Source organism: Aspergillus caelatus (genome assembly GCF_009193585.1).
Source record: "Aspergillus caelatus strain CBS 763.97 unplaced genomic scaffold BDV27scaffold_45, whole genome shotgun sequence".
Lineage (NCBI taxonomy): Eukaryota > Fungi > Ascomycota > Eurotiomycetes > Eurotiales > Aspergillaceae > Aspergillus > Aspergillus caelatus.
Genome location: NW_022475308.1, coordinates 43,668 through 66,166, shown reverse-complemented (window position 1 = coordinate 66,166; position 22,499 = coordinate 43,668). Strand labels below are relative to the sequence as shown.

At 48.9% G+C, this 22,499-nt stretch overlaps 6 protein-coding genes across 6 annotated transcripts; 2 read left to right on the top strand and 4 right to left on the bottom strand.

Annotated features, from left to right (window-relative positions):
- Positions 1 to 208: 208 nt before the first annotated feature.
- Positions 209 to 5,899, bottom strand: BDV27DRAFT_124806 (LipA and NB-ARC domain protein). Its single transcript, XM_032066175.1, has 4 exons — positions 5,348 to 5,899; positions 4,520 to 5,153; positions 4,388 to 4,444; positions 209 to 3,968 (listed from the first exon to the last, which is right to left on the bottom strand). Exons 1-4 carry the CDS (start codon positions 5,657 to 5,659, stop codon positions 559 to 561), a joined length of 4,413 nt encoding a protein of 1,470 aa, XP_031929886.1. The 5' UTR covers positions 5,660 to 5,899; the 3' UTR covers positions 209 to 558.
- Positions 5,900 to 7,844: 1,945 nt separating this feature from the next.
- BDV27DRAFT_124803 (putative mitochondrial methylglutaconyl-CoA hydratase (Auh)) lies at positions 7,845 to 9,166 on the bottom strand. The gene is made up of 2 exons (XM_032066174.1): positions 8,712 to 9,166; positions 7,845 to 8,641 (listed from the first exon to the last, which is right to left on the bottom strand). Exons 1-2 carry the CDS (start codon positions 9,053 to 9,055, stop codon positions 8,071 to 8,073), a joined length of 915 nt encoding a protein of 304 aa, XP_031929885.1. The 5' UTR covers positions 9,056 to 9,166; the 3' UTR covers positions 7,845 to 8,070.
- Positions 9,167 to 9,347: 181 nt separating this feature from the next.
- Positions 9,348 to 13,014, bottom strand: BDV27DRAFT_124801 (uncharacterized protein). The gene is made up of 2 exons (XM_032066173.1): positions 12,859 to 13,014; positions 9,348 to 12,785 (listed from the first exon to the last, which is right to left on the bottom strand). Exons 1-2 carry the CDS (start codon positions 12,946 to 12,948, stop codon positions 9,399 to 9,401), a joined length of 3,477 nt encoding a protein of 1,158 aa, XP_031929884.1. The 5' UTR covers positions 12,949 to 13,014; the 3' UTR covers positions 9,348 to 9,398.
- Positions 13,015 to 13,440: 426 nt separating this feature from the next.
- On the top strand, positions 13,441 to 16,354 carry BDV27DRAFT_85459 (uncharacterized protein). The gene is made up of 2 exons (XM_032077783.1): positions 13,441 to 13,798; positions 13,869 to 16,354. Exons 1-2 carry the CDS (start codon positions 13,575 to 13,577, stop codon positions 16,303 to 16,305), a joined length of 2,661 nt encoding a protein of 886 aa, XP_031929883.1. The 5' UTR covers positions 13,441 to 13,574; the 3' UTR covers positions 16,306 to 16,354.
- A 685-nt stretch (positions 16,355 to 17,039) lies between these two features.
- Positions 17,040 to 18,661, bottom strand: BDV27DRAFT_143299 (uncharacterized protein; the record flags this gene model as incomplete). Its single annotated transcript, XM_032070069.1, has 3 exons — positions 17,040 to 17,082; positions 17,143 to 17,521; positions 17,575 to 18,661. 3 exons carry the CDS (start codon positions 18,659 to 18,661, stop codon positions 17,040 to 17,042), a joined length of 1,509 nt encoding a protein of 502 aa, XP_031929882.1.
- A 1,242-nt stretch (positions 18,662 to 19,903) lies between these two features.
- BDV27DRAFT_155562 (glutamyl-tRNA(Gln) amidotransferase subunit PET112) lies at positions 19,904 to 21,856 on the top strand (the record flags this gene model as incomplete). Its single annotated transcript, XM_032072173.1, has 4 exons — positions 19,904 to 20,216; positions 20,274 to 20,350; positions 20,404 to 20,545; positions 20,595 to 21,856. The coding sequence occupies 4 exons, from the start codon at positions 19,904 to 19,906 to the stop codon at positions 21,854 to 21,856; spliced, it is 1,794 nt and encodes a 597-aa protein (XP_031929881.1).
- Between the last annotated feature and the right edge of the window lie 643 nt (positions 21,857 to 22,499).

The following is a 22,499-nucleotide window of genomic DNA, read 5'->3' as shown; positions in this document are numbered from 1 at the left end:
TGAAGCTTTTTCATGAAGCGAAATTGTACAAAACGAATGATTATATCGGCCTGGTTGGGCATGCTTGTGCTGTGCACAAGAGAAGTAATTACATCCGGCTTTTTTATGATGTGCCCTCTCTTGGGCTCAATGATGATTTCTATTCAATATGTACTTATATCCGTGAATATGTACAAGAAAATGAAAAGCTTTGGACGATTATGTCATAGGAAAATATGCAATGTTCTATTAATTAATCCTATATTGATGCTTGGTATATATGTGATCTTAGGACAATCCAGCCTTCTAAACAAAACCGAAAATACAATTCGTGCATATGCAACCATGATCATTACTCGTTATCCATGAACGCCGTTTCATCGTAGTCAATGCAAAGTCTTCTAAACAACAATGATTGCAATCTTCTCTCCAAACTCCTGGTTGTAGCCGCCCAGCTATCACTCGGGTATATACGTCTTTTGGTATTTTCGTTCTGAGCTTTTTTCTTGTTTGCTGCTTGATTCGCCAGGGAAAAGCTTCCTGAGCATCTGATCTGTGTGGGGCCTTCATTCCGCAAAGTCACCAATTTACCCCTAGCCCGTCAGAACCAGGCCGAGTAGGAGAGCTGCCACTCCGAGCACGCATACCATGCAGCTCTTGTGGCTGGAGATCGAGCTCATGGTGAACCAGGGGCCCTGACCGGTTTCCGTGATAGAGGCTGTAAGGTACAGTGTGCTGCACCGTCTGAGCCCCGTATACTCCGTATCCACCAAGCCTTTGACGAGCATCGCGAACGTCTACTCTATGGGCGCCAAAGGGCAACGTTGGCAATGGCTCAGGATCCCACGCGGTACCTGCCCCGAGACGTTCGTCCAACGGGGGAATCGGTCTCAGGTTTGTTTGAGCAGGTGGGGCACAGGCCATAACATCTGCTTGAAGGGCACTCGTAATTCCTTGGGTATGAGCATCTCGTATCCAACTTCCAGTATTGGATAGCGTTTGTTGCTGAGGCAAGATATGAGACATTCCGGGTGGTATGGCAGTATGCGCATTCGAGGGCATCGGAGAGAGCCGGGGCGGATAACGAACTGGCTCGGTGGCCCAAGACTGATGGGACTGTGCTGATCCACCACGAGACATCGGTTCAGGTGCCGGATCTGATGCGTATCCAGTAGGCGCCTCCGCAGCCGCAGAAGATGGTGGAGATGCGCCGGGCATGATGGCAGACGGATGCGTTATTGGATTAAAGCTGGCGAGCGGCTGACTGACAGGTACTGCTTGAGTTGTAGCGCTCACTCGACGAGAATAAGTGACCTCAATATTATTGTCGTACGGAAGAGGAGGCAGGTAGGTCAGAACCGAAGGGGTGCTTGCGGACATGTCCACAGGGGCCATTGCCCTTACCGCGGATAGGTGTCGAGAACGGTAGTGTGAATCATGCGGTGTCCTCAAGTCCAAGGCGTTTAATTGATGGGTGAGATACCCTTGGTCTGGCTCACTGTATGTTGATCGACTCATTGGTTCTGATTTGAAATCAGAAGGTAATGGTAACAGCGGCGCGTTGCCCAATCGGCTGTGAAGGGAGCCACCGGAGGATTTGCTTTTCAGTCTTAGGAGCTTGGGACGTGTCTGTCCACCGGGCGTCGATGATGACCGCTGCTTCGATGAGGCAACACCGTCCTGGGTGCGTCTAGCAGCCACTGTAGCATATGTTGGCACGTTTTCCTTATGTAACATAAGCCTGTCATTCACTGCTTTCCCGAACTTCTCGTGAGCTGAGGGTGGGCTTGCGTTATGAACGGCAGTCAGTGCCTCGGATGCAGAAATGATGGAGCTGCTTCGACTTCCTTTCTCCAGGATACTACTCGATGCGCTTCTTCCTTCGACTGGGAATACCCTCAGGATAGGAGCTGCTGGCTTTATACCCCAAGCGCTGCGTGGGAACTTTGGTCTCTGCTTCGAACGCTTCTCCCTACTTGCTTGGAGCCTGGGAGACTTCTCTACTACCTGCCATTCTTGATCGTCTGTAGTATGTGCAGCACTAGAAGATCGTGAAGACTTTGGTCTCTCCGTTGCCTGACTAAACTGTGACAGTGCCGGAGACGTTCGATGAACAGCTTGTAATCCTTCACCGTCAGTTTCGTACCCTTTCTCATCATCTCCCTTGGACCATCGGAAAATGTGAGGGAGAAACGGCTTCAAGTTGAAATGGGGTGGTGACATTGGCATCTCTTCCGGTGATTCAACCTTCGGCTCTACCACATCACTGAATTCCCATGTCAAGTTTCGCGACGGCCCTTCATCTGTCGCAGAATCGGGGACAGACGACGAAGAACTGCTCGACCTGTCGAAGACAGATCGCTGTTTGCGAGCGATTTCCTGTGAAGAACTTGGTGAAATCCTGTCTATCTCATTACTGATACTCCTCATGATTTGGGCGAGGTCATCCCGGGCTTCACGAAGCGTCTTTGACTCCTTTGAGGATTTCTTGGGAAAGTTCTCCAGCAACCTTGATGCATGCATTTCATATTCCCGATAGTCCTTTACTAAGCCATAGTCATCAACGCGATCCATCCGCTTCTTTGCGTGCTCATAGGACATGCAGAAGACACGGGTGGCAACCACCAGCCAGGAATCATAAAAGCCAGCGTCCGAATTGGTTGTATTGGCAGAAAAGGATTTTTTCCGTTCCTCGTCCATGATCTTCAGCTCATCTCGACAGAAGCCTTGTACAACGCTATGGATTTTGATCAGGTCAATAGAGCCAGAACTCTGATAGACAGAGAAGAATGCATCTTGGCTACTTTCTGTTTGCGATTCCGATAGATCGGGCGCAACTGCCGCCATGTCTAAGATCTCGTCCTTTTCGGATCTCGGCGACAGCGCTTTTGCCTGGAGCGCATACGCATCTGTGGTTCTTTCTATGAGTCCGTATCGGATAAGGATCCCTAGTGTTGTGTCAATATCCCCTTGCTCACCAGGTCTACTACCGGTTAGGATTTCGACGTGCCACGTCTCCAGTGCAGCCTTTCCCAAGTTGATCAAGCCAACCGGGACATGATGACCGAAAAATGACAAAAGGTTAATCAAGTTCAACGCTTCGAAGTGTCCCATTCGATACAGGTCATGCATAATGCTCAGAAATGGTTCTGCGAGTTTCTCGTCCGTCAAATGGGAGTTAACGTGATATTTATCGATAGATTTAGATGTCGCACTAAGACGGTGACTGATCGCATGGATGGCCAGAGGGAGACATTCGTAGTGGTTTACCAGTTCTGTAGCTTTGCGGATTTGGCTTCGGGTTGGCTTTCTGATACCGAGGTCTTTGAAGAGAAGCTTGCATGCATCTTCAACCTGGAGGGGTTTAATCTGCAGGCAGTATGGCTCATATAAGCGTTGCTTTTTCCGCAACGTCTTGTCCACAGATGTGTAGATAATACTACAATTTTTGTTGAAGGGAAGGAATTGTCTGAAATGGTTGAGGTCGTCGTGATGATCGAACGAGATCCCGTCAAATATTAGGAGCCATTCTTCACGCACTTGTAGCCAGTTTCGAACTGCCTCTACATGCTTCTGGGGCTGTTGCGACTCCTGAGCTTCAGTCAGCATAGCCGCTTGAGCAATATCCCAGAAACATTTTGCGGTTGATTCGCGCGATTTCGCATCGACCCAGAAGATGCCACCAGGGTATCTTTCACGTTGGCTCCAGACATATTGGCGTGCGAGATGGGACTTTCCTGAGCCAGGAACTCCACAGACAAGAACAGCCATGAGGCGCTCTGCTCTGTTCTTTGCCTTGTACAGCCTAGAATGGAGTATTTCAAGCTCTTTCTGCATTCCAAAAAAGGTTGCGTTTGGATGAAACCCTGGTGGCACCACAAAAAAATCCCTTTGAGGTACTGTAAGGGTTACGCTTCCAGCCATGTCGGATACAGGGGATTGTCTTCCGGTGTTCGGAGGCAGGCTGATCAGAGGAGGAATGGTGTTACCTAAGAACCAGAGAAGTCAGCATAATCTGACTGCAACTTCGTTGACTTGCCTTATACGATAGGATATTATAGTACAGGAACTTGTCACACATAAAAGCACATCGCTTAGGGACGCAAGGAAACAATTAAAAAAAAAAAAGAGGAAGACAAATAAATGCATGGCATCGATGTAAAATCAGTGGAAACTCTTGAGGCGTTTTCTTTTCTTTTCTTTTCTTTTCTTTTTTTTCTTTTTTTTCTTTTTTTTCTTTTTTTTTTGTCCATCACTTTCATCCGATTTCGTCACACATGCAGAGATAATAGCGAATTCTAAAAGCGCTTGCCAGCATATTGAATCTCCGGGGGTTCCTCGACCTCATATTCCTTCATGGTAACAGAAGATGTAGCAGAAGTATTGTCAGGAAGAAATTGTGTCCTACCAATTTTGCGGAGATCCGGCTCACTCCCCTCCATTTGCGACGTACTGTCTGGCCTCTCTAGTTCCGGTTAGCTTTGTGACTATTAGAAAGCTGCGGCTACGCCGCGTCTATGGTTGGGTCTGAAACGCTTACCATTCCTCAGAAGATCCTTGAGCTTGTTTTGTGTTGCCGCTCTCCGGGTCTGTTCCTCCTCAGCCCATCGGTCCAAGATAGTAGCCGGGGCATCGCGAGAGTATCGTAAAAGAGCTTCTGCAACTGCCTCATAACCAGGCGCGTTATCGTCCTCGAATTTACACATATGCCGATGATCTGCTTCAATGCCCATGCGCTCCACGCCTTCTGCATACGGCGCGGCTGAGCTTTCATCCACTATTAACTCGCGAGTCCCCTTAACATCAGTTGAAAGAGTCTCATGAAAGAAGTAGATATGGAATCTGCTCATCATATCGGCAAATAGACTGTTAATATTCTGCAATGTTTCATTGTTCGTTCTCAAAGCTTTGACAAGCTGGGAGGACGATTCCATGTACTTCTTGGGAAGAACTGCGCTGCAGATGTTCTGCAGTAATAGGCCCCATTTCGCGATATCCGAGCCATTGTGAGGCGTTCCGAGGAAGAGGATTCCATAAGTAGAGACATAGATCGACCGCAGGTGCTGAATTTTCGCATCTGAAACGTTTTTACAGTAAATCAGGGCACGTTTGACCACCAAGCCACCTAGCGAGTGACAGACAAAGATTATAGGGCGGTCCGAACAGCTTCGAAGCTAGTAGATATAGGGGAGGATGTTAGCAACCAGTTTAGGTGGCAAAAGTAGGCCAACTATGATAGAACATCAATACAATGCAATAATAAAGATGTACTAAATATATCATCTATGCTAGACCAGTGCTTGCAAAGTAAATGGAGAGTATATGGAAACTGAAGGAAACGTGAAATGGAACAGGTCGAGTCACTCACATTGCGATTCGCCGCAAGGCCCGAGGCAAGTGTCTCTGCATGATGGTGAATGCGATCCCTCGAAGCGCCGTCGGTGAAAGAGGCAACATTCGCATTATATCCATATGTCAAGATCCGCACTCGGCTAGGCTCCAACACTTCCGGGAGAAGGTCAGCTGGCCAAAAGATGGGTGGATTCCCATGGGTGGCCCAGGTGTTATAGGGATGGCCGTTCAATCCATGGACAAAAACAATGTCGACCAGAGGTTTTTCCTTGGAGCAGTATACTTGAGTCAAGCCAATTTGCTTGACTCGGGCGGCAAGGTCTGACATACGCGATTTATGGCAGTCACACCCCCGCGAGGGTGTGTGTCGACAACGTTACCTATCGTGGCGAAATGGTGGATATGGGGGTTGGGGCGACTAAACATGAATTGAATAATTGTGATATGAAAGACGCAGATCGACGTACTCGGACAGAGGGGATCGGGATTTGGCGTTTATTGGGGTTTGACAACGCTACTAAGGACAAAGATTCGTAGTAGTGAGTGGATGAATGAAAAGTACAGGTTAGGGAGAAGGCCAAAGTATTTATACGAGAGAATCGAGAGAGCCTCTTGTGATTGGAGGCGGGGTCGGGGGTTCGTTCGTTCGTTCGTTAGTAAAGGTAGGCCCAAGCAGATGACAAAAAGTTCCTGGTGCCTGCGGGTGTGGCAGAGCTGTCAGTGGCCCTGATCTTTTAGTGCCCGTGAGTAATTTACTAATAGTAAAAACCTCTCTACTAAGAAGAAAGTGTCCATGGTTTACGTTCCCGTGAGCATGGGGCGTTGTGCTTCTTCATCGGTATGACCACTCGAACGGGTCATGGGGGGAGGTCCGTCATTTTCTTCCCTCGATAGGGCCGAGTAAACCCCTCATTACTGATCTTTTATCTTTTATTTTTATTTTCATGACCTTGGGTGATTACGATGATCTGGTCTCTCGGGATCCACAGCCAACTCCTCCGAAAACAAATGAGGGTGATCACTAACATTCCTTAGCTCCATATGGTACTCATTACTAGTAGTAAGTAAGTTGTGCAGCCGCAGATCGCGGGGAAGATTACGGTCCTATCGGCACTTTCTGACCTTTTCCCCTCTGCAAAACAAGCCTGCGGGATGTACGGTAGGGTTAAATTACACGGTCCGATTGTCCAATATTGATCGTACACGTAGCGCAGCAAAATTCTTGCTTGGAGCCGTGAAGAAGTCAATCTCAATCCCAGCATATTCGGCGCAGCCACCATATCAGCCTTGTGTGTATCTATTCCTTATGAGCAGGGAATTTAATCTTTTGCCCCGATGGTGGCTGTGGTTTTCATCCGATCTAGATGCACGTCATTTTCTGGAGCCTCATCCTTCTATGACTACACTCCCTACTCTTTTCTTTCTCCACCTCCCTTTCTTTTCCTTTCCTTTCCTTCCCTTTTTCTGTCTTACTCTTAACTTGTCATGACTAACCCCCAACTCAAGCGAGACTGATTGGTGGTTTCTACTTTTAGCATATGCTTTACAAGAATAGAACCATATCGAGCGGTGCATAAGCCCACGTACGAAGTACGACCTAGTGTATGGGGCAAAAAGAAACAGATACTAATATACACGTATGCCTGTCAACAAGGCTGTGCCCCATTGGTGAGGCGAAATTAAAAATGGAATGTAACATGACACAGGCAACACTATGGTATTTCACCCTTAACTCTCAGAGACTGAGTCGAATTTTTTTTGTTGCCTGATACGACATGCGGTTTGATCTGCCACCATTTGATACACAAACAAAGTTGTGGAGCTGCGGCCCGTTCGGCGTTCCAGGGAAATGGGATTGATTGGGGAAACCCTTGGTTTATTTCCCTTGAAACATCCTGAACCAAGGTTGACGCAGTGCATGTTGTGTACCATGGCACTGCTGCGGCGATGTTTAATTTCAAGGGCAGGATAGTTGTCTGGAGATTCTTCATCACTTCTGATTATTCGAAATATCGGGCCCTTCGATGTTGAGACAAGCTGGATGTGTTTGGAGTTTACCCATTCTTCTGCCAAACACCATATACTATACACAGTAGTGCATACATGATCAGTGACATCATGTCAAACTACTTGACCGGGGCCTATGACTCACATTGCGTTTCTATGTTTTGTCGACGATCCGGAAGGTTGATTGACTCACAAGCCGATTACGTCCACTCCTCGTTTAGGGGGAAACGGATATGAATCCCGAGTTCTTCGAACCCATCTATAGGTCTTGTTTCAAATGGCTTGTTTTAGAAAGAAGTTCGAGGTCGTCTTCCATGGATCTCTACGACTAGTAGTATCTTCTTAAGGCATAGATACAGGGTTGAAACCTTTAGAATAGGAGTCCATCCCGACGGGTGTGGCTCAATTTAGCATCATCTTCACGAAAGGTTTCCCATCTATTGTGTAGACGACTGCGTTAGCATATTGGTAGACATGCATCTGTGTCATGCGAAGTAAAGTGGAGACGACAGGCACTGATAGAAAGGATGAAGCACAAGATCCTAACGCAGAGTTTTGCCCTATCGCCACTTACAGGCCACGGAATGCCCCAAAGGTTGTCTCTATGAATCACCGTTTTCAGATCTATGACGAGTACAAATATTTTCCAAGTGCAACAAGACAGCTTCACTCGAGCTCAAGTAACGAGTAACATTGCATTTTTTACATTTACCACATGGGCACTTGGCACATTCATCGCCCCCGGAAAGCAGGCTTTCTCTTTTCTGCGAACGCCCGCAAAGCCTCAAAGCGATCTTCCGTCTCAACCACGCCATCATAAGCCTCATTTTCTGCCGCCTCACCTTTCTGGAAGTCATTCACGGCCTGAAGTGCCTGCTTGATAGCGATGGGTCCACCTTCGCAAATGTCCATGGCTAGTTTGATACTCTCCCGTAGCACTTTCTCACGCGCAGCGCCCTCCTTTTGCTCCTCCTCAGGTAATATCTCAACGAGCCGATCGCAGAGCCCCATAAAGTATGATTCGGGACCCGACACACGTCGCCCAGTTAGGATGAGGTCTCGGGCGCGGTTCACCCCAACAATACCCGGTAGGCGGTATGTGCCTCCCGCCCCAGGGATAATAGCTAGTCTGGTCTCGGGCAATCCAACAATACTGGAGGAGCCAAAGACACGTAGATGCGTAGATAGGGCGAGTTCTAGCCCACCTCCCAGCGCCATAGAAGACACGGCAGAAATTGTGGGTACGGGTAGCCCAGCAAGATCACGGAACGTACCACGCAGCTTGGACAAGAATTCATTTGTTCTAGACAATTGTGAAATAGGATTAGTCGCGAAGAAAAGTGAGAGGCTGGTTGTTGAGGATGAGAACTCACTCTTGCTTGGTCATATTTACTCGCTCTTTCAAGTCTGCGCCCGCACAAAAGGCCGAATCTACATTGCTAGCAATGACCAAGGCCCGTGTAGGACCGGTGCCTCCCTCCGCGGATATGGACTGGACATGCTTAGCCAGGCCGTCCAAAAGATTCTTGGAAATTGCGTTTCTGGCTTTCGGTCGGTTCAGCAGCAGGACTCGAATATTTCCGGAGCCGGGTGCGGGGATCTGCTGGGACTGTATCACTGCATCATCCGCACTGGTGCTATATCTTGTGACTCTGACGCGAACCGACAAGACCGAGGGCTGTCGCAATGTATGTGAAAGAGGCAGGCGTGGTGGCATCTTCGAGTTGTAAAATTGACTCTATCCAGGGGATCAAAAGAAAGTCTGGCCTCTTGCAAAAGGTCTGAATAACTGGCGAGATATCCCAAGAGGAATGATTCTGAAAAAGCGAGAAGGATGAATTGAAGAAGCTCGGAAGTGTGGGGAAGCTGTTGAACAGCTCCAGCAACTGCGGGGAAACCATCCACCGAGAGGCCCCAATTCTTACCGCGGATAAGCGCTACCATTCTGAGTCTCTTCTTCAAAGTCAGCTATGAAAGGGTATCATCCGATGATATTGAAACGCCACACGATCTATAATACGTATATATACAGCTAATGTACAAAATTGTTGGATGCTCCATCATTGTGCCTCATGCTCCTCCCAATGAACAGCGTAATATTCCTGAACTTCTTCGTCGCTAGGCCAAGGGCCCCAAGTGTGCGTTGCCGTGACTATGTCATATGCCTCTTGCAGGTTCGGATCCGAGAATGACAATCTCTCAGAATCATTGGGGGACACCTCACTTGTATGCTCAGATCCCCTTAAATCACGCCCTTGTGCAGCTGAAGCTGTCCAATGGAGTGATCCCCAAGACTGCCTTTCCCGATATCCCTCGAGAAATAAGCGCATTGCCACTAATGTGCGTCGCATCATGATGCCACCGTTCAAGTGCTCCTCGGACGCTTCTTTAAGGGGCGTCGCATACTGAGACATCCATCGGAGAAGGCTGAGGAGGCCATCGTAATCTTCAGCTAATCCCAATGATCTGACAAATGCGTGAAGGACGGCAGGAGAAGGCACATGAAGCAATGGTGGCAAAAGTACTTGGGCGACAGTCACATTCTCAGAAGATAATCTGCCAGACGCAAACAAGGATGGAGTTCCGAAATCTGGAAGAACAAGTCGGTCAAATTGGTCTTTGAGGCCCCGCAGACCATACTGAACCATATCCTCGAATCGCGGGCAGGCAAGATCTATGTATGCCAGCTTTCCCTGATTTGCAGCATTACCAACAACCTCCAGGGCCTCTTCCACAGCATCTAGACTCTTGATCCCAGCGTTTACCGCTCGTGAAAACCCGCTGCATAGAACCTGGAAGCCCTGCAGGCCGAGTTGGATATCGTGATGCTCCATCCGTCCTGCAATTTCTAACATTTCGTGCCAAGCTACAACACGCTGGATGTTTCGATTCATCTTGCTAAAACGACCAGTGACGCGGTCTTTGTTCAAAGCCGATAACACAAAAACCCACGCTTGAGGGGACCGGGAATGCCGTACTCTAAGCAGTTCGATTGCGTGTGCTAAAGTCCTCGGGTGTCGATGTTCATTTCCATTTCCTAGATACTCATCCTGGGAAAAAAGGGTCGATGTCTCCCCGTTGGCCATCTGCGAACTGCCCAAAATGATCGGAAATGCATCTCTCGCATGTCTGGCTGACATTTCACCGAAGGTCGAGAATTTACACAGGAAGTATACGAATGCTGAGAAAAGATGTGCGGGAAGTTCGTTTACAACTTTCTGACTTTGTTCGTCGTAGACGGACTTATGTGACCAGACGGTGCACAAAGCTCTGATTTGCTCATTAGACAAATCACTGCAGCTTAGGTAATCTAGACCAGATCGGAAGGTCGGCGCGTATCGTAGCAGGAGGGAAAGGAATCTTGCCTGCGGTCGGATCCCCTCGGAGAGCATTTGTGCAAGGAGCTCGTCTAACGTGGGTGGCTCTGTATGCACATAAATCAAATCCCGTGCAGACAAAGGTTCTGGGAAGGTTTCCAGAGCATCACCTGGCAAAGCATGGCTCATTTCATCGAAATTGGTATGTAATGCGTTTCGTCGGTAAATCAATTTCTCAGCCATTGCAGTGTAGATGCTCCCGCGTGGAGGTAAGCCTTGATCTCGATACGACAGAAAACAGGCCCAAGCTTCTCGCACAGTCCTTGTAGCCCGGATACGAGCTTCCCAGATTGTATGGTGGTCCGCATTTCCAATACGTCCACGCAGACGCCATGGCTGGCGCGCTAGGGTCCTTGTTTGAATAGTAGGACTTTTGTCTGTGTCCCATCCGGCGAAGATACTGGACACTTCCTCCCAGCGACTATGAGCATAACCTGCTTCTTTCATCTGAGACATCACCCGCATGGCACGGCTTCTCAATCCTTCGATTCCTCTCTGAGAGTCAAGACCTAGCTTTTCTTCCTTCCATGGCGGCCACGATGGGGCCTTTAATTCTGCGGATTGCCGCTCAGCTAAAGTTTTCTTATGAGCTAGCTGTACCGCGGTGATACCTTGGTACCCTCGACGCGTGACGGGCAAAACAGGCTGGTTTCTGGCCATTGCTCTAAGAAGCTCGAACTGTGCTTGCTGCTGTATTGAAGCCGAAGTGAAAGGTCCCTGTCTGCAGGGCAACGAGAGTAACCGAAGGAATGTGTTGCATTTCCCAGCCAGCACCTGGACATTTCGCGGTGTCGCTGATGCCATAGTACCGGCCCCCTCTGGTTCCAGGAGAGTAAGGTAAAATGCGAACGTACGCACAATAGGAAGCTGTGCTTGCGGCCACAGTTGACGAGCATGATGAAGCAAACGAACGACGAATGTGGCACAGGTATTAGGATCTATCAAGGGCTTTGCGTCGTCGGATAGGTGAAGCTCATCGAAAAAATTGTCATCTTTTGCAGAACCCAATGGAGTACCTAGTTTTGAATGTGGTTGACCGCTGATTAGGCGCAGCGAATAAATGAGGAGTAAACGGAAGGACTTAGTATCAAGGCCCTGCCGCAACAAAAGAAGAGGTATGAAAGGCGGAATAATTCGAGCAGCAGAGCCCCCTTTTTCCTTTGGATCTGACTGCAGTTCTAACGCGCAAACCCGGAGGATAGCCTCGTAAGGGGTGCGGCTCTTGAGGACCCATGCCCATGAAACCACATCTTTCACTGAATACTGCCGCGCTCTTAAATATTTACGGTATTCTTTGTTAAGAAAAACCTTTCGCAGAGCAACATCCAGTTCTATAGACTTTCCTTTGACTCCCTCTTCACCCGTCCGGTCTAGCAAACTATCCACATGGTAAATGTAGTCTGCAGCAATCTCTTGGAGCGAGACTCTATGCTCAATTTTGAATCTGATCCTTTGTCTTCTGTCTAAAGGAGACATAAGGCGGTCGTTGGGATTTCTCGAAGTAAACGTCCAGTTTTGACGCGTTGTACTATCAGGAGGATGCACAACATTTTGCAAGGTATCAATTAAATACTCGGTTGGGGTCGGATTGAAGGAAACAGCAAGCTTTTTTGACTTCCTTCGGGGGTTATGCAATTCATTCTGTGGTTTTTCACGTGGCCGTTTGCCATGCGCATCCCGGCTCATCAACGTATTCGTAGTAGGTGGCAATGGCGTTGATTTAGAGGCCTCCTGTGTGAAAGATTTCGGTTTTGACGGGGTCTGTTCGGAGGCTGATGATTTGGAGCTCTGTTCTCTCTGTTGCTGTTCACGGACTGGGCCAGGGGGCACATAGGATTGATTTAACTGAGACTGAAGCCGCAACCCACACCAGAACTCACAAGATGCGTGCTGATCATCATGTCCGACCCGATGTATTTGGTCACGCGAGGATTCGTATCGAGGAGAAATCAAGGTCCCGGCTGAGCTTAGAGACCGTGACAGCGTTCGAGGACCGAGAAACACATTAACAGACGAACTGGAAAGCGCCGTCAGGTACCCTGGATATGTGAGGCTATTATAATACAGCTCCTTAAAATTGAAGAAGAGAAACATGTTAATACAGCACTAAAGAATATTTTGCCCGGGGTTGTTTAATCGGTACCTTCGGCCATACACGGCTACTGAGCAAGTGCGCCGCTCTCAGAGAGGAAACCCTCGAGCGGCTCGGTACATGATTGAAGACCGATGACATCCATAGAGATGATCATGGAGTAACTTCGACGAACTCTAATACCGGTGGACGAGAGTCGAGGGTGCGTCTTCGCTCAAGTGCAACTTAGCAGGTCAACCTAGAGAAGCAGCCAGTCGGCCTGGTCCATGGGAAAAAAGTATACGTCACGTGACGGATCGTCACGAGTTGCGCTTTTGGCATGGCGCGCATGAGGAACATCTCCCTCTTTGCCTGTCTTCCCGCCTTGCTATTGTTACGGGTGCCGACATTATTCCTCCTAGGTTTTTACTTTTTTTGCCCTCTTCGGCTGAATTGATTCTGGGCGTGGTGAGAAACACGTTCATTGCAATTCATCGCTGCGGAGTTGGATATACGTGATTTTATCTTGAAGGTTGCGCACCCTCTCTCTGCTGGGTCTCGTAACTATTGGCGCATCCGCTTCGGAGATCAACGAACACTCGACCATCGGCCTCTCTGTTTAAGGTCGTAATCGTGGTTTTTTTCTGGTTTACCACGTCAATTTATATTCACGAAGTTAGGACCAAGTCTGCGCGCTTGTAGCTCCAGGTGCGATACGCTGTACATTAGGAAAGACCCTTTATTCTCGCGTCAAAGGATTACTGCAATAACGGCGCGACTCCGGAGCCATGAGCGCAGACGAAGGCGGAGGCACAGCTTCCATTCCGACCACAAATGGCGATCTCCATGCTACCACCCCGGATCCGCCTTCGTTGGCGACACCTGCCAAACGAAAGCGTGTGTCAAGTCATGATGACAAAGTCGCTCAAGACGCTGGCTCGTCTGCGTCGCAAGTCCAGGAAAAGATCAAGCTACAGGAAACTCTGCGTAATCTCGTTGAAATATTGAGCAAGTAGGTTCTACTTACTTCTCTCTCCATATATCTGTTCGCGTTCGCACTCAGATGCTGACCCTCAAAAAAGAAACGATACGGATCTTCAACTCCTATCCTGTCCATTGCCGTCATCCCCAGCGAAGCCCCGTTCGAAGCGCGCGAAAGTCTCGGGCGAAAAAGACGAAGCCTTCACTATACAATCCCGAGTCGCTTCGAATCGTTATAACACTCTGTCGGAATTCTTGAGTGATATCGAGAAAGCATCGGCTGCTGTGATTGAGAGGAATAAAGCCCAGGCGAGCGGGCTCCAGGCTGATGGGTCGCCTGTGACCGAAACAGTCAATCGTATCGCGGCATTTAAAAAACTTTTGAACAGTCTCGTTCGTCAGGCACACACGAGCCAGTCGAACATCAAGGCAGAGACATCTGAGGAGGATGCAGAGACCCCGGCGAAATCCAACACCTCCAATGTAGAGACCCGGAACGAGAATCTCGTCTTGACGCTGTTTGGGAACCCAGCTAATCCCAAACAACTATATTCGAGTTTACAGAAATCCGTCAAGGTTCCACTGCCTTCGGACGACCCGAAAGCAGAGAAATATGTGGAGGTGCAAGCGCCACTACGTGAAGTCGGCTTACCAAACGGTATCACGACCACGAAGATTGAACCGTACAATCTTGATGAGAAGCCAGCAGAACCAAAAAGGACTTTTGGGGAAGTTTTTGCGCCTCGGTCAACCTTGCCTCAATTGGAAATGCCACGCAAAACAAAGTCCACCTCTCGAAGTGTTCTTAATGGCTGGATCGACCCATTTGAGGCCATCACCGACTTCAAAGTTTTCCGAGGAGATCGGAATAATTACTGCCTTGCACTCCTGCCCTCTGGTCAGTGGCTCCAGTATGGTGGGGTCACATCGTCCCCGTCTTATTGGAACCGCCGTGATAAACATCAGTCTCAACAGCAAAGTGACGAGAAGTATACCGATGATCCTTCACTGTGTGTTGATGAGGACTCGTCCGTCTTGCAAGGTGTTTACTCATCATTCGCTCCTTCATTCGACAGTTCGGGTGCCGTTGTCCAGGCGAACTCGAAGGATTTGGTATGGTGGAGCAAACGAGGTGCAAGACGTTTAGAGACTTTGCTTTCAATACCATATCAAGAAGTTGCCGAAGTGACGACGTCAGAACGGCCAGGCAATATTGGTGAACTAGACGAAAGTACCCTGGAGGAGATGATAAAGAACTTCAAGCCCGAAGACTTCGCTGATAATGTTACTTGTTCCGAGGCCTCTAAAGCAGATAAAGAGGAAGAGGCAGAGTCGCGAGATGTAGATGGGTTATTACATGATATCTCTGATCTACTGGAGACTTTGAGCTCGTACCAAAAAATCCGCAATTTGGACGTCTCAGCCCCGAACACTCAGGGCCCCGAGCCTAGAGAAACAGAGTCCGACTCGAGGAGTCCAGACACCCCTTCTACAGATGAGCTGGGTGTATATGAAACACTGAGGTCAAGTCTGGCGGCTCTCATTTCCAATTTACCTCCATATGCAGTTGCAAAGTTAAACGGCGATCAGCTGGACGAGCTGAATATAAGCCAGAAAATCGTCATCGAGAACCCGGATTATCGGGGAACCATGGAGAAGGACGACTTTACAGCGCACCAGGAGCGAAGCGCGGCCATGGCCCCAATGAGTGGTGCTGCGAATCGAACTTCGACGCCATCGCGGTACAATTCGCGGGCATATAGTTCTGGCCCTCGGGTCCAATCGCAGGGTGGCTTTACTCAACAGCCATACTATAGTGGAAGGCAGCCCTCAACTTCCGGACCATACACTCCAGGCCATCCACAACAATACGCCGGAGCACGGCCACCAACAACACCTTCACAACGACCCGGATATGTTTCGGGATACTCTCAGCCCACTCCTCAGTTCAATCAGCAATTCCAGCGACCAGGACAAAATGGGTATGCTTCGTACTCGGCTCAGCAAGGGCCGGCCGCCCAAGCTTCGCCACAGCCCTACACGCCGCGCCCCGCACAACCAGGGGCATACAACGCTTCCTACGCAGCTGGGCGCAGTGCTTCTCCTCAGAAGCAAGCATCATATGCGGCTCCACGAACACCATACATGACGCCGGGCTCTAATAACCCTCAGCAGCGGTTCATACCGCAGCAGCAACAACAACAACAACAATCACAACAGCAACCGCAACCGCAACCGCAACCGCAACAACAACCGCAACAGCAACCGCAACAGCAACCGCAACAACAACCTCCGCCATACGGCAACTATCCTTCCAACCAAGCTCCTCCACAATCAGCAGCATATTCCAACTCAGCAGCTGCCATGACTTACGCGCGAAGTGCCGCTGAACAAGCCGCACTGATGGAGAGGAACAGAACCCAACTTGCTGCTCACGCGAGACAGAGCTCAACACCACAACCACCAACCGAAGGCAGCTCTCAGGATCGAAGCGTAACACCCGGTAACAAACAGAACGGCAATCCGGTCCCTTCATGAGTCAAGCGAGTATCATCGACGTTTTGGAGCTGTCTTTCCATGCTTATGTTCACCCTTGTCTTTAGAAAAAGGAAGCCTCGGTTAATGGTGTTACACTTTTATGATTTGTATTTGACCCTTTGTGACTTTGCCCCTCTTGTCGTTTTCTTCTTTCCGTTCCCTAATTCATTATATTCTCTTGATTTCTCAAAGCTACGGGTCATTAGATTTGAGAATGAGAAAGGAAGAGCGGTTTTGGCTCCTCTTCTGAAGTTACATCTATAACAATATTGCGACGAGTATTGGCTGGTGTGTGTAGGCGTGTTGATTCCCTGCTGCTCTGATTTCCCTTTGACGAACCCTGTTGCCATCTCCTTATGAGGTGGAGATCAGCGAATGGCGCGGATTGATTCCAAGATTGGTCTGGTTTCTCGTGGGCGGAGTGTCTCTATTACTTTCGTGGCTACACGCTTTTCACTTAGAAATGCTATGTATTAGTTTATTTGCAAGTTCTACTTCAAGTACTACTTATTCGGGGTTGTAACGAGATATTCAAGAAAGCCGAGAGGGCCCTAGTAAACCCTAGATTGTCTGCCATCGGAACCACCTGCAGTATCCTAAACGCCACCTTTGACCAGTCCCCGTTCCATAAATATTAGTACTTAATCAACATGAGTAATAGAAGGCATAAATTCATCACTGCTAATTCGTAAATCATCATACAACCACTTTTCATGTTTTCGTGATCACCCCACTCAAGGTATAAACATTGCGGCTATGGTCATGAATCCGAAATATCTGCAAATAAACAGTTAGGCTTCTAGTTCTTCATAGGGGAATTCGAGGATAGCAACATACAATGTAGCAATTCTCCACCCATCGTGAGAAGCAACGAGTTTCTCAGCACTGGCTGCAGAATTGGACGCAATCGCAGACGCAGCGCCGCCCACCATCGCGACGACGAGAAGACGTCCTGAAAATTCCGCGATCATGCTAAAGGCGAGCAGTGGAAGGAGAATAGCAGCGGAAGCGATGATGATCGCCGAGAAGGCAGAGGCGGCGTTGGATGTCGATCGCATGGTGAGAGAGATGAGGTCTTTGTTGTGCTCTAGGAAACGGGTCTCGGCGACTGCGACGGGGGCATTGTCTTTCATCCAAGTGCGATATGTGTCGATATCTTTATCCGACGCGCTGGGGAGCGTCTGGATGACTTTACTATATGCACTAAGGGCGTTATCTTGTTTTGGTTAGATTTGGAACGCTGTCTGTGTTTCGTCTCAGGATACTCACTGTATTGCTGGGTCTTTTGTACTAATGCTGCCATCAACTCTTCCCGCCGGTAATGCAGGGATGAAAAGACCTGTGCTTGGGCATCCATGCGTCTTGAAGCAGGTACAATGTTTGTCCCTTCTTGTTCTGCGGTTGCTACGCGATGCATTTCTTCGTATTCATCTAATACGTGCAGTTCCTCTTCCATCTGTGCGATTTCATCCTGGAGATGAAGGAGCACACGGTGGTTTAGGTCTTCAAATCGTCGGTAAAGCGGGGGAAGAGATGGCTCTTCCTTGTCCACTGATGAGCTCAGCTGCCAGCTGAGAAGTCCATAGCCGGAAGGAATGGATGAGGATTTTGTATTTCGCCTTGACTTCCTGTTGATACGGTGGGGATCCTCCTCAGGGCTTTGTGGCGGGGACGGGGGAAATGGAGGATGGAAAGATGTGGGATCTCGAGAGGGCTCGTAAGACTCTGGCATTGGACTCAGACGCAATTTCCGCTTGTCGGAGTTGTTCGACTCCTCTGTCAGATAACCCTCCATGGACATTTTGCGCCGAGCCGTGCTGTTTTTCGTAGATAATTCAAGCAGACCGGGTACTTGGTAGGAATCCATTGAGCCTTTCGATCGTACAGATGATGTTCGACTCGGGGCACCCATGCCTTGCACTGTCATGTTCGTCTGGCGCGCAAGTCTGACGTGCGGATTCTTGAACGATCCACCAGACCTGGTTGGGTTGCTGTTGGGGGCATCATCATCATCATCATCCTCCTCCTCCTCTACGTAGGAATCGTCGGAGTCAGTGTCGGAATCCGATTCAAGGTACTCGAACACATCAGGAACTTTCTTCTCCGGTTCAGCCGCTTTTAAAGTAGGATTTCTTGCAGCTTGTGTATTCTGCGCCTTTTTGGAACTTGAGACGTTGCCCTTTGATCCAGTGGGCTGCTCTGGGGTACTCTTCTTCTTCGTGGCGGCGTCTACGAAAGATCGCGAGCTTTTTGAAGTAGAATGGGACTTCCCAGAGACAACTGACGCTGTAGACGCTTTATTGCCGCCATCTTTGGAAGCTTTCTTAGAGCGCCTGGATCCTGAATAGAGCAACATTGTCAATCAGACGGGAAGTAGCAGAAGACTTGGTCGAGTTGAATTTGAAGGAGAAACTTTTCATTTGTAGACCGTGACCCGTAAGCATCGAAATGATGGAGTCATGCGGACAGACACAGTCCACGAATGTTTTTTCGGAGGGGCTAACAGACAAGAGACATAACAAGGGAGAGGGCAGGGCCGCTCTCGCAGTAGAGAAAAAAAATATGGATATCACTTTCGACGGAATGTAGGATAGAGAATGTAGGCTTGAATTCTTTTCAGTTTCACGGGAGCAAATAGCACAGACAGCGCGTGCGTGGGCGTCAAATCGGAGCTGATAGAGTCTATCGACGAGCCGATGTATACATACCGACAAGCGAAGCCCTTGCGCGTAGATCGGGAACAGAAGGACTGAGAGGATGACCCGTCAGCAACTAGTCGTATTCAATAAATAGATTAATCTCAAATTCCGCCCCAAAGAAGAAAGTGATCATGTTGGGGCTAAACCGAAAGCAAAGAATAGATCCAACTTGACCGTCAGCCACCCTCACATACTAGTAACTCTTATTTTTGGTGGGGTTTGAACTTTGTGGATGGTTTGGATGTTGAAGATCATCGGATGAGTCCAAACTCAATCCGGTTAAAGGGAGACACTTCTTTCTTTCTCTCTTTCTCTCTTTCTCTCTTTTTAGTGATTTTATTCTTCGCGGAGAATCTCGTTCGAGTGGAAGAAAAAGAAAGGGTATAGAAGAGGAGCGCTCAAATATAGAAGATAGAATATATAAGTAGTAATAATATCATCGGGTCAAGAACCGATGTGTTGGCTGCACTGCATTGGCTTACCTCATTCTCATTCTTCTGGGTGTAAATTAATTTAATTGATGGATAGAGATTCGTCATCGGCAAACCATTTCTTTCACTAATATATATATATATATATATATATGTTCAATAAGATAGAGTAATAATTCCATTGTATGTACTTATGTATGTATGATTAGCTGCACAAGAAGATTAGTAGTAGTACTGTGTACTACAGTACAATGTATGGCAGTCAGGTGGATATGGGACAAACAAGACATTCTTCCCGCCTTCTTAACCTTCCCTGACGGATCCAACCATATTGATCTTTTGTTTTTCTCTCTCAGTAAATTGAACATTGACCCGTTCTTATTTATTCCAACACCCACTTCTCCGAAAGGAGATTACTATATCCACATCCATCTATTTATCCATAAAAACACTTCCGTCTCTCCCCATATGCTCCGCCCCTGGCTGCGCCAATCGACTCGAGCCGCCCGCTCTCTTCCTTGTCCCCCATGCCCCCGGCCCCATAGCTCTCGACTGCCCACCCTCACGAATCCGTCTAGTTCGATTCGGCGTTTACAGACGTCAGCCCTAGAGTCGCAGGACCGTGTACCACTACGGAAGCAGCTCAAACAAAATGCGAAGGCCTTAAAAGCCGAGAAGCGTCAGAGAAGGGAGAACGAGGAGGCTTCGCGACAAAAATGGGAGCTCACTGTCGGCATTGAGATTCATGCGCAGTTGAATACCGAGAATAAGCTATTTTCACGTGCGATCACAACTTTCTTTTTATGACAAGCATGGATCTGACTTGGGTTCGACCCAGGGGCTCCGACATCATCCACCGACCTACCCAACTCCAATGTTGCGCTGTTTGACCTGGCTTTCCCAGGCAGTCAGCCGGTTAGTTTTCGAGATCAGATTTTCGATAATCAGTGGAGGCTGAACTGCTTTAGGAATTCCAAGTTGCAACTCTGTTACCTGCCCTCCGCGCCGCCCTCGCTCTGAACTGTGATATTCAGCCTGTGAGCAGATTCGATCGGAAACACTACTTCTATCATGACCAGCCAGCCGGATACCAAATTACACAATACTATGGTGAATATAAAATTGCTCCAGAGTTGTGACCGTGGGCTAACCCTCGCAGAACCTTTTGCAAGAAACGGCTATGTCGATTTGTTCGGCTACGATGGGATCGCGCCAGAAGATGGTGATCACGTTCGCATCGGCATTAAGCAGGTACAGCTAGAACAGGACACGGCCAAATCACAGGAGTACCCTCCCTCCACGCAGCTGATTGATTTTAACCGCGTATCCCACCCCCTGGTCGAAATCATTACGATGCCCCAGATCCACACGCCCGCCACGGCTGCAGCGTGCGTCCGGAAGATTCAGGCAATCCTTCAATCGTGTAGCGCAGTCACCACCGGTATGGAATTGGGAGGTCTCCGAGCCGATGTGAATGTCTCGATCCGTCAGCGGGGTGATGTCGAGGGTGCGCATCAGTATGGCGGGATCGGTGGTCTCGGTCAGCGCACGGAGATCAAGAACTTGAGCAGCTTCAAGGCTGTCGAGGATGCCATCATTGCAGAAAAGAACCGCCAGATTGCTGTGCTAGAAAGTGGTGGGGTCGTGGAAGGTGAGACCCGTGGCTGGACGATTGGGAGCACGGAAACACGGAAACTTCGAGGCAAGGAAGGCGAAGTGGACTACCGGTATATGCCAGATCCGGATCTACCACCGCTACTCATCGGGGCTGATCTCGTGTCGGAACTGGCCAACACGTTACCGACTTCCTCGGACAAGTTGATTGGGCTGTTGATGAGTAAAGAGTACGGCCTCTCGATTGAAGACGCCAAGCCGCTCGTTGAGCTAGAGGATGGAGCTCGGCTGGAGTACTACCAGGACGTGGTGGATATTCTGCACGATCTGCAGCAAGACCAGGATCCAAAGAGCCGTGGGGGCCTGGCACGCGTTGCCGGAAATTGGGTTCTTCACGAGCTTGGGGGCCTTCTGACTAAAGCGGACCTTCCTTGGGATGTAGAACGAGTCTCTGCGCTATCTCTGGCTCAGATCATTGATCAAGTCCAGCGAAAGCGAATCACCGGTCCTACCGCCAAGCAGGTGCTGGCCATGGTATTCGACGGAGACACTCGGGCGATTCCTCAATTACTGGAAGAGGAGAACCTGCTTCTTCGGCCTCTCTCGCGAGAGGAATACGTTGCGTTGGCTGAAGCAGCAATCAGCCAAAACCCGCAAATGGTCGAGCAGATCCGGACCAAGAACCAACTCGGTAAACTGGGTTGGTTTGTTGGACAGATGATGCGCATGGGCGAAAAGGGCCGCGTGGAAGCGCCCAAGGCGGATGCGATCCTCCGGGAGCTGATTCTGGGGCCGTCTGGTCCTTGAGTGTATTTGTAAAGATCAGTCATGATCGATAATCCCTTCACGGAATGTATAGATAACGTCATAGCCATAATGATGATACCCGTTTCGTTTCCCGCACTTTATTAAACGTGAAACAACGACCTTGTAAAATCCCGTCCTATCTCACTCCTATCACAAGAATGAATAAAATTGCTAATAAAAACTTGAGGGGGTGGAGTGGGATGGTGACGCCGTCGCGGGCATCTCTCCTCCACCTGTACTTAGGGGAAGCCCTCGATCCCTAAAAGCAGGTCTTAGCGATCCTCCAAGGAATGTCCGCGGATTACGCCCCACGATGTCTTCCCTACTTAAAGAACCTCAATTCCCCTGTTGGTCGACTTCTATTTTGTATTCTTTTCCATATTCTCATATTCTCATATTCATAGTCATACTATCTCTCTCATCGAATCCTCCTTTTGTCCCGTCATTCATTGTTGGTGGTTTTCGACCCTTCGGAAGAGATTCCCCACTTGCAAGATCTTATCTTTTTAGTCCGCTTCTAGAATCTTTTTTCTCCCCTCTATCAGATCAAGGCTCTCTCGTCAAATCCCCTTTCTCTCTCTCTCTCTCTCTCTCTCTCTCTCTCTCTCTCTCTCTCTCTCTCTCTCTCTCTCTCTCTCTCTCT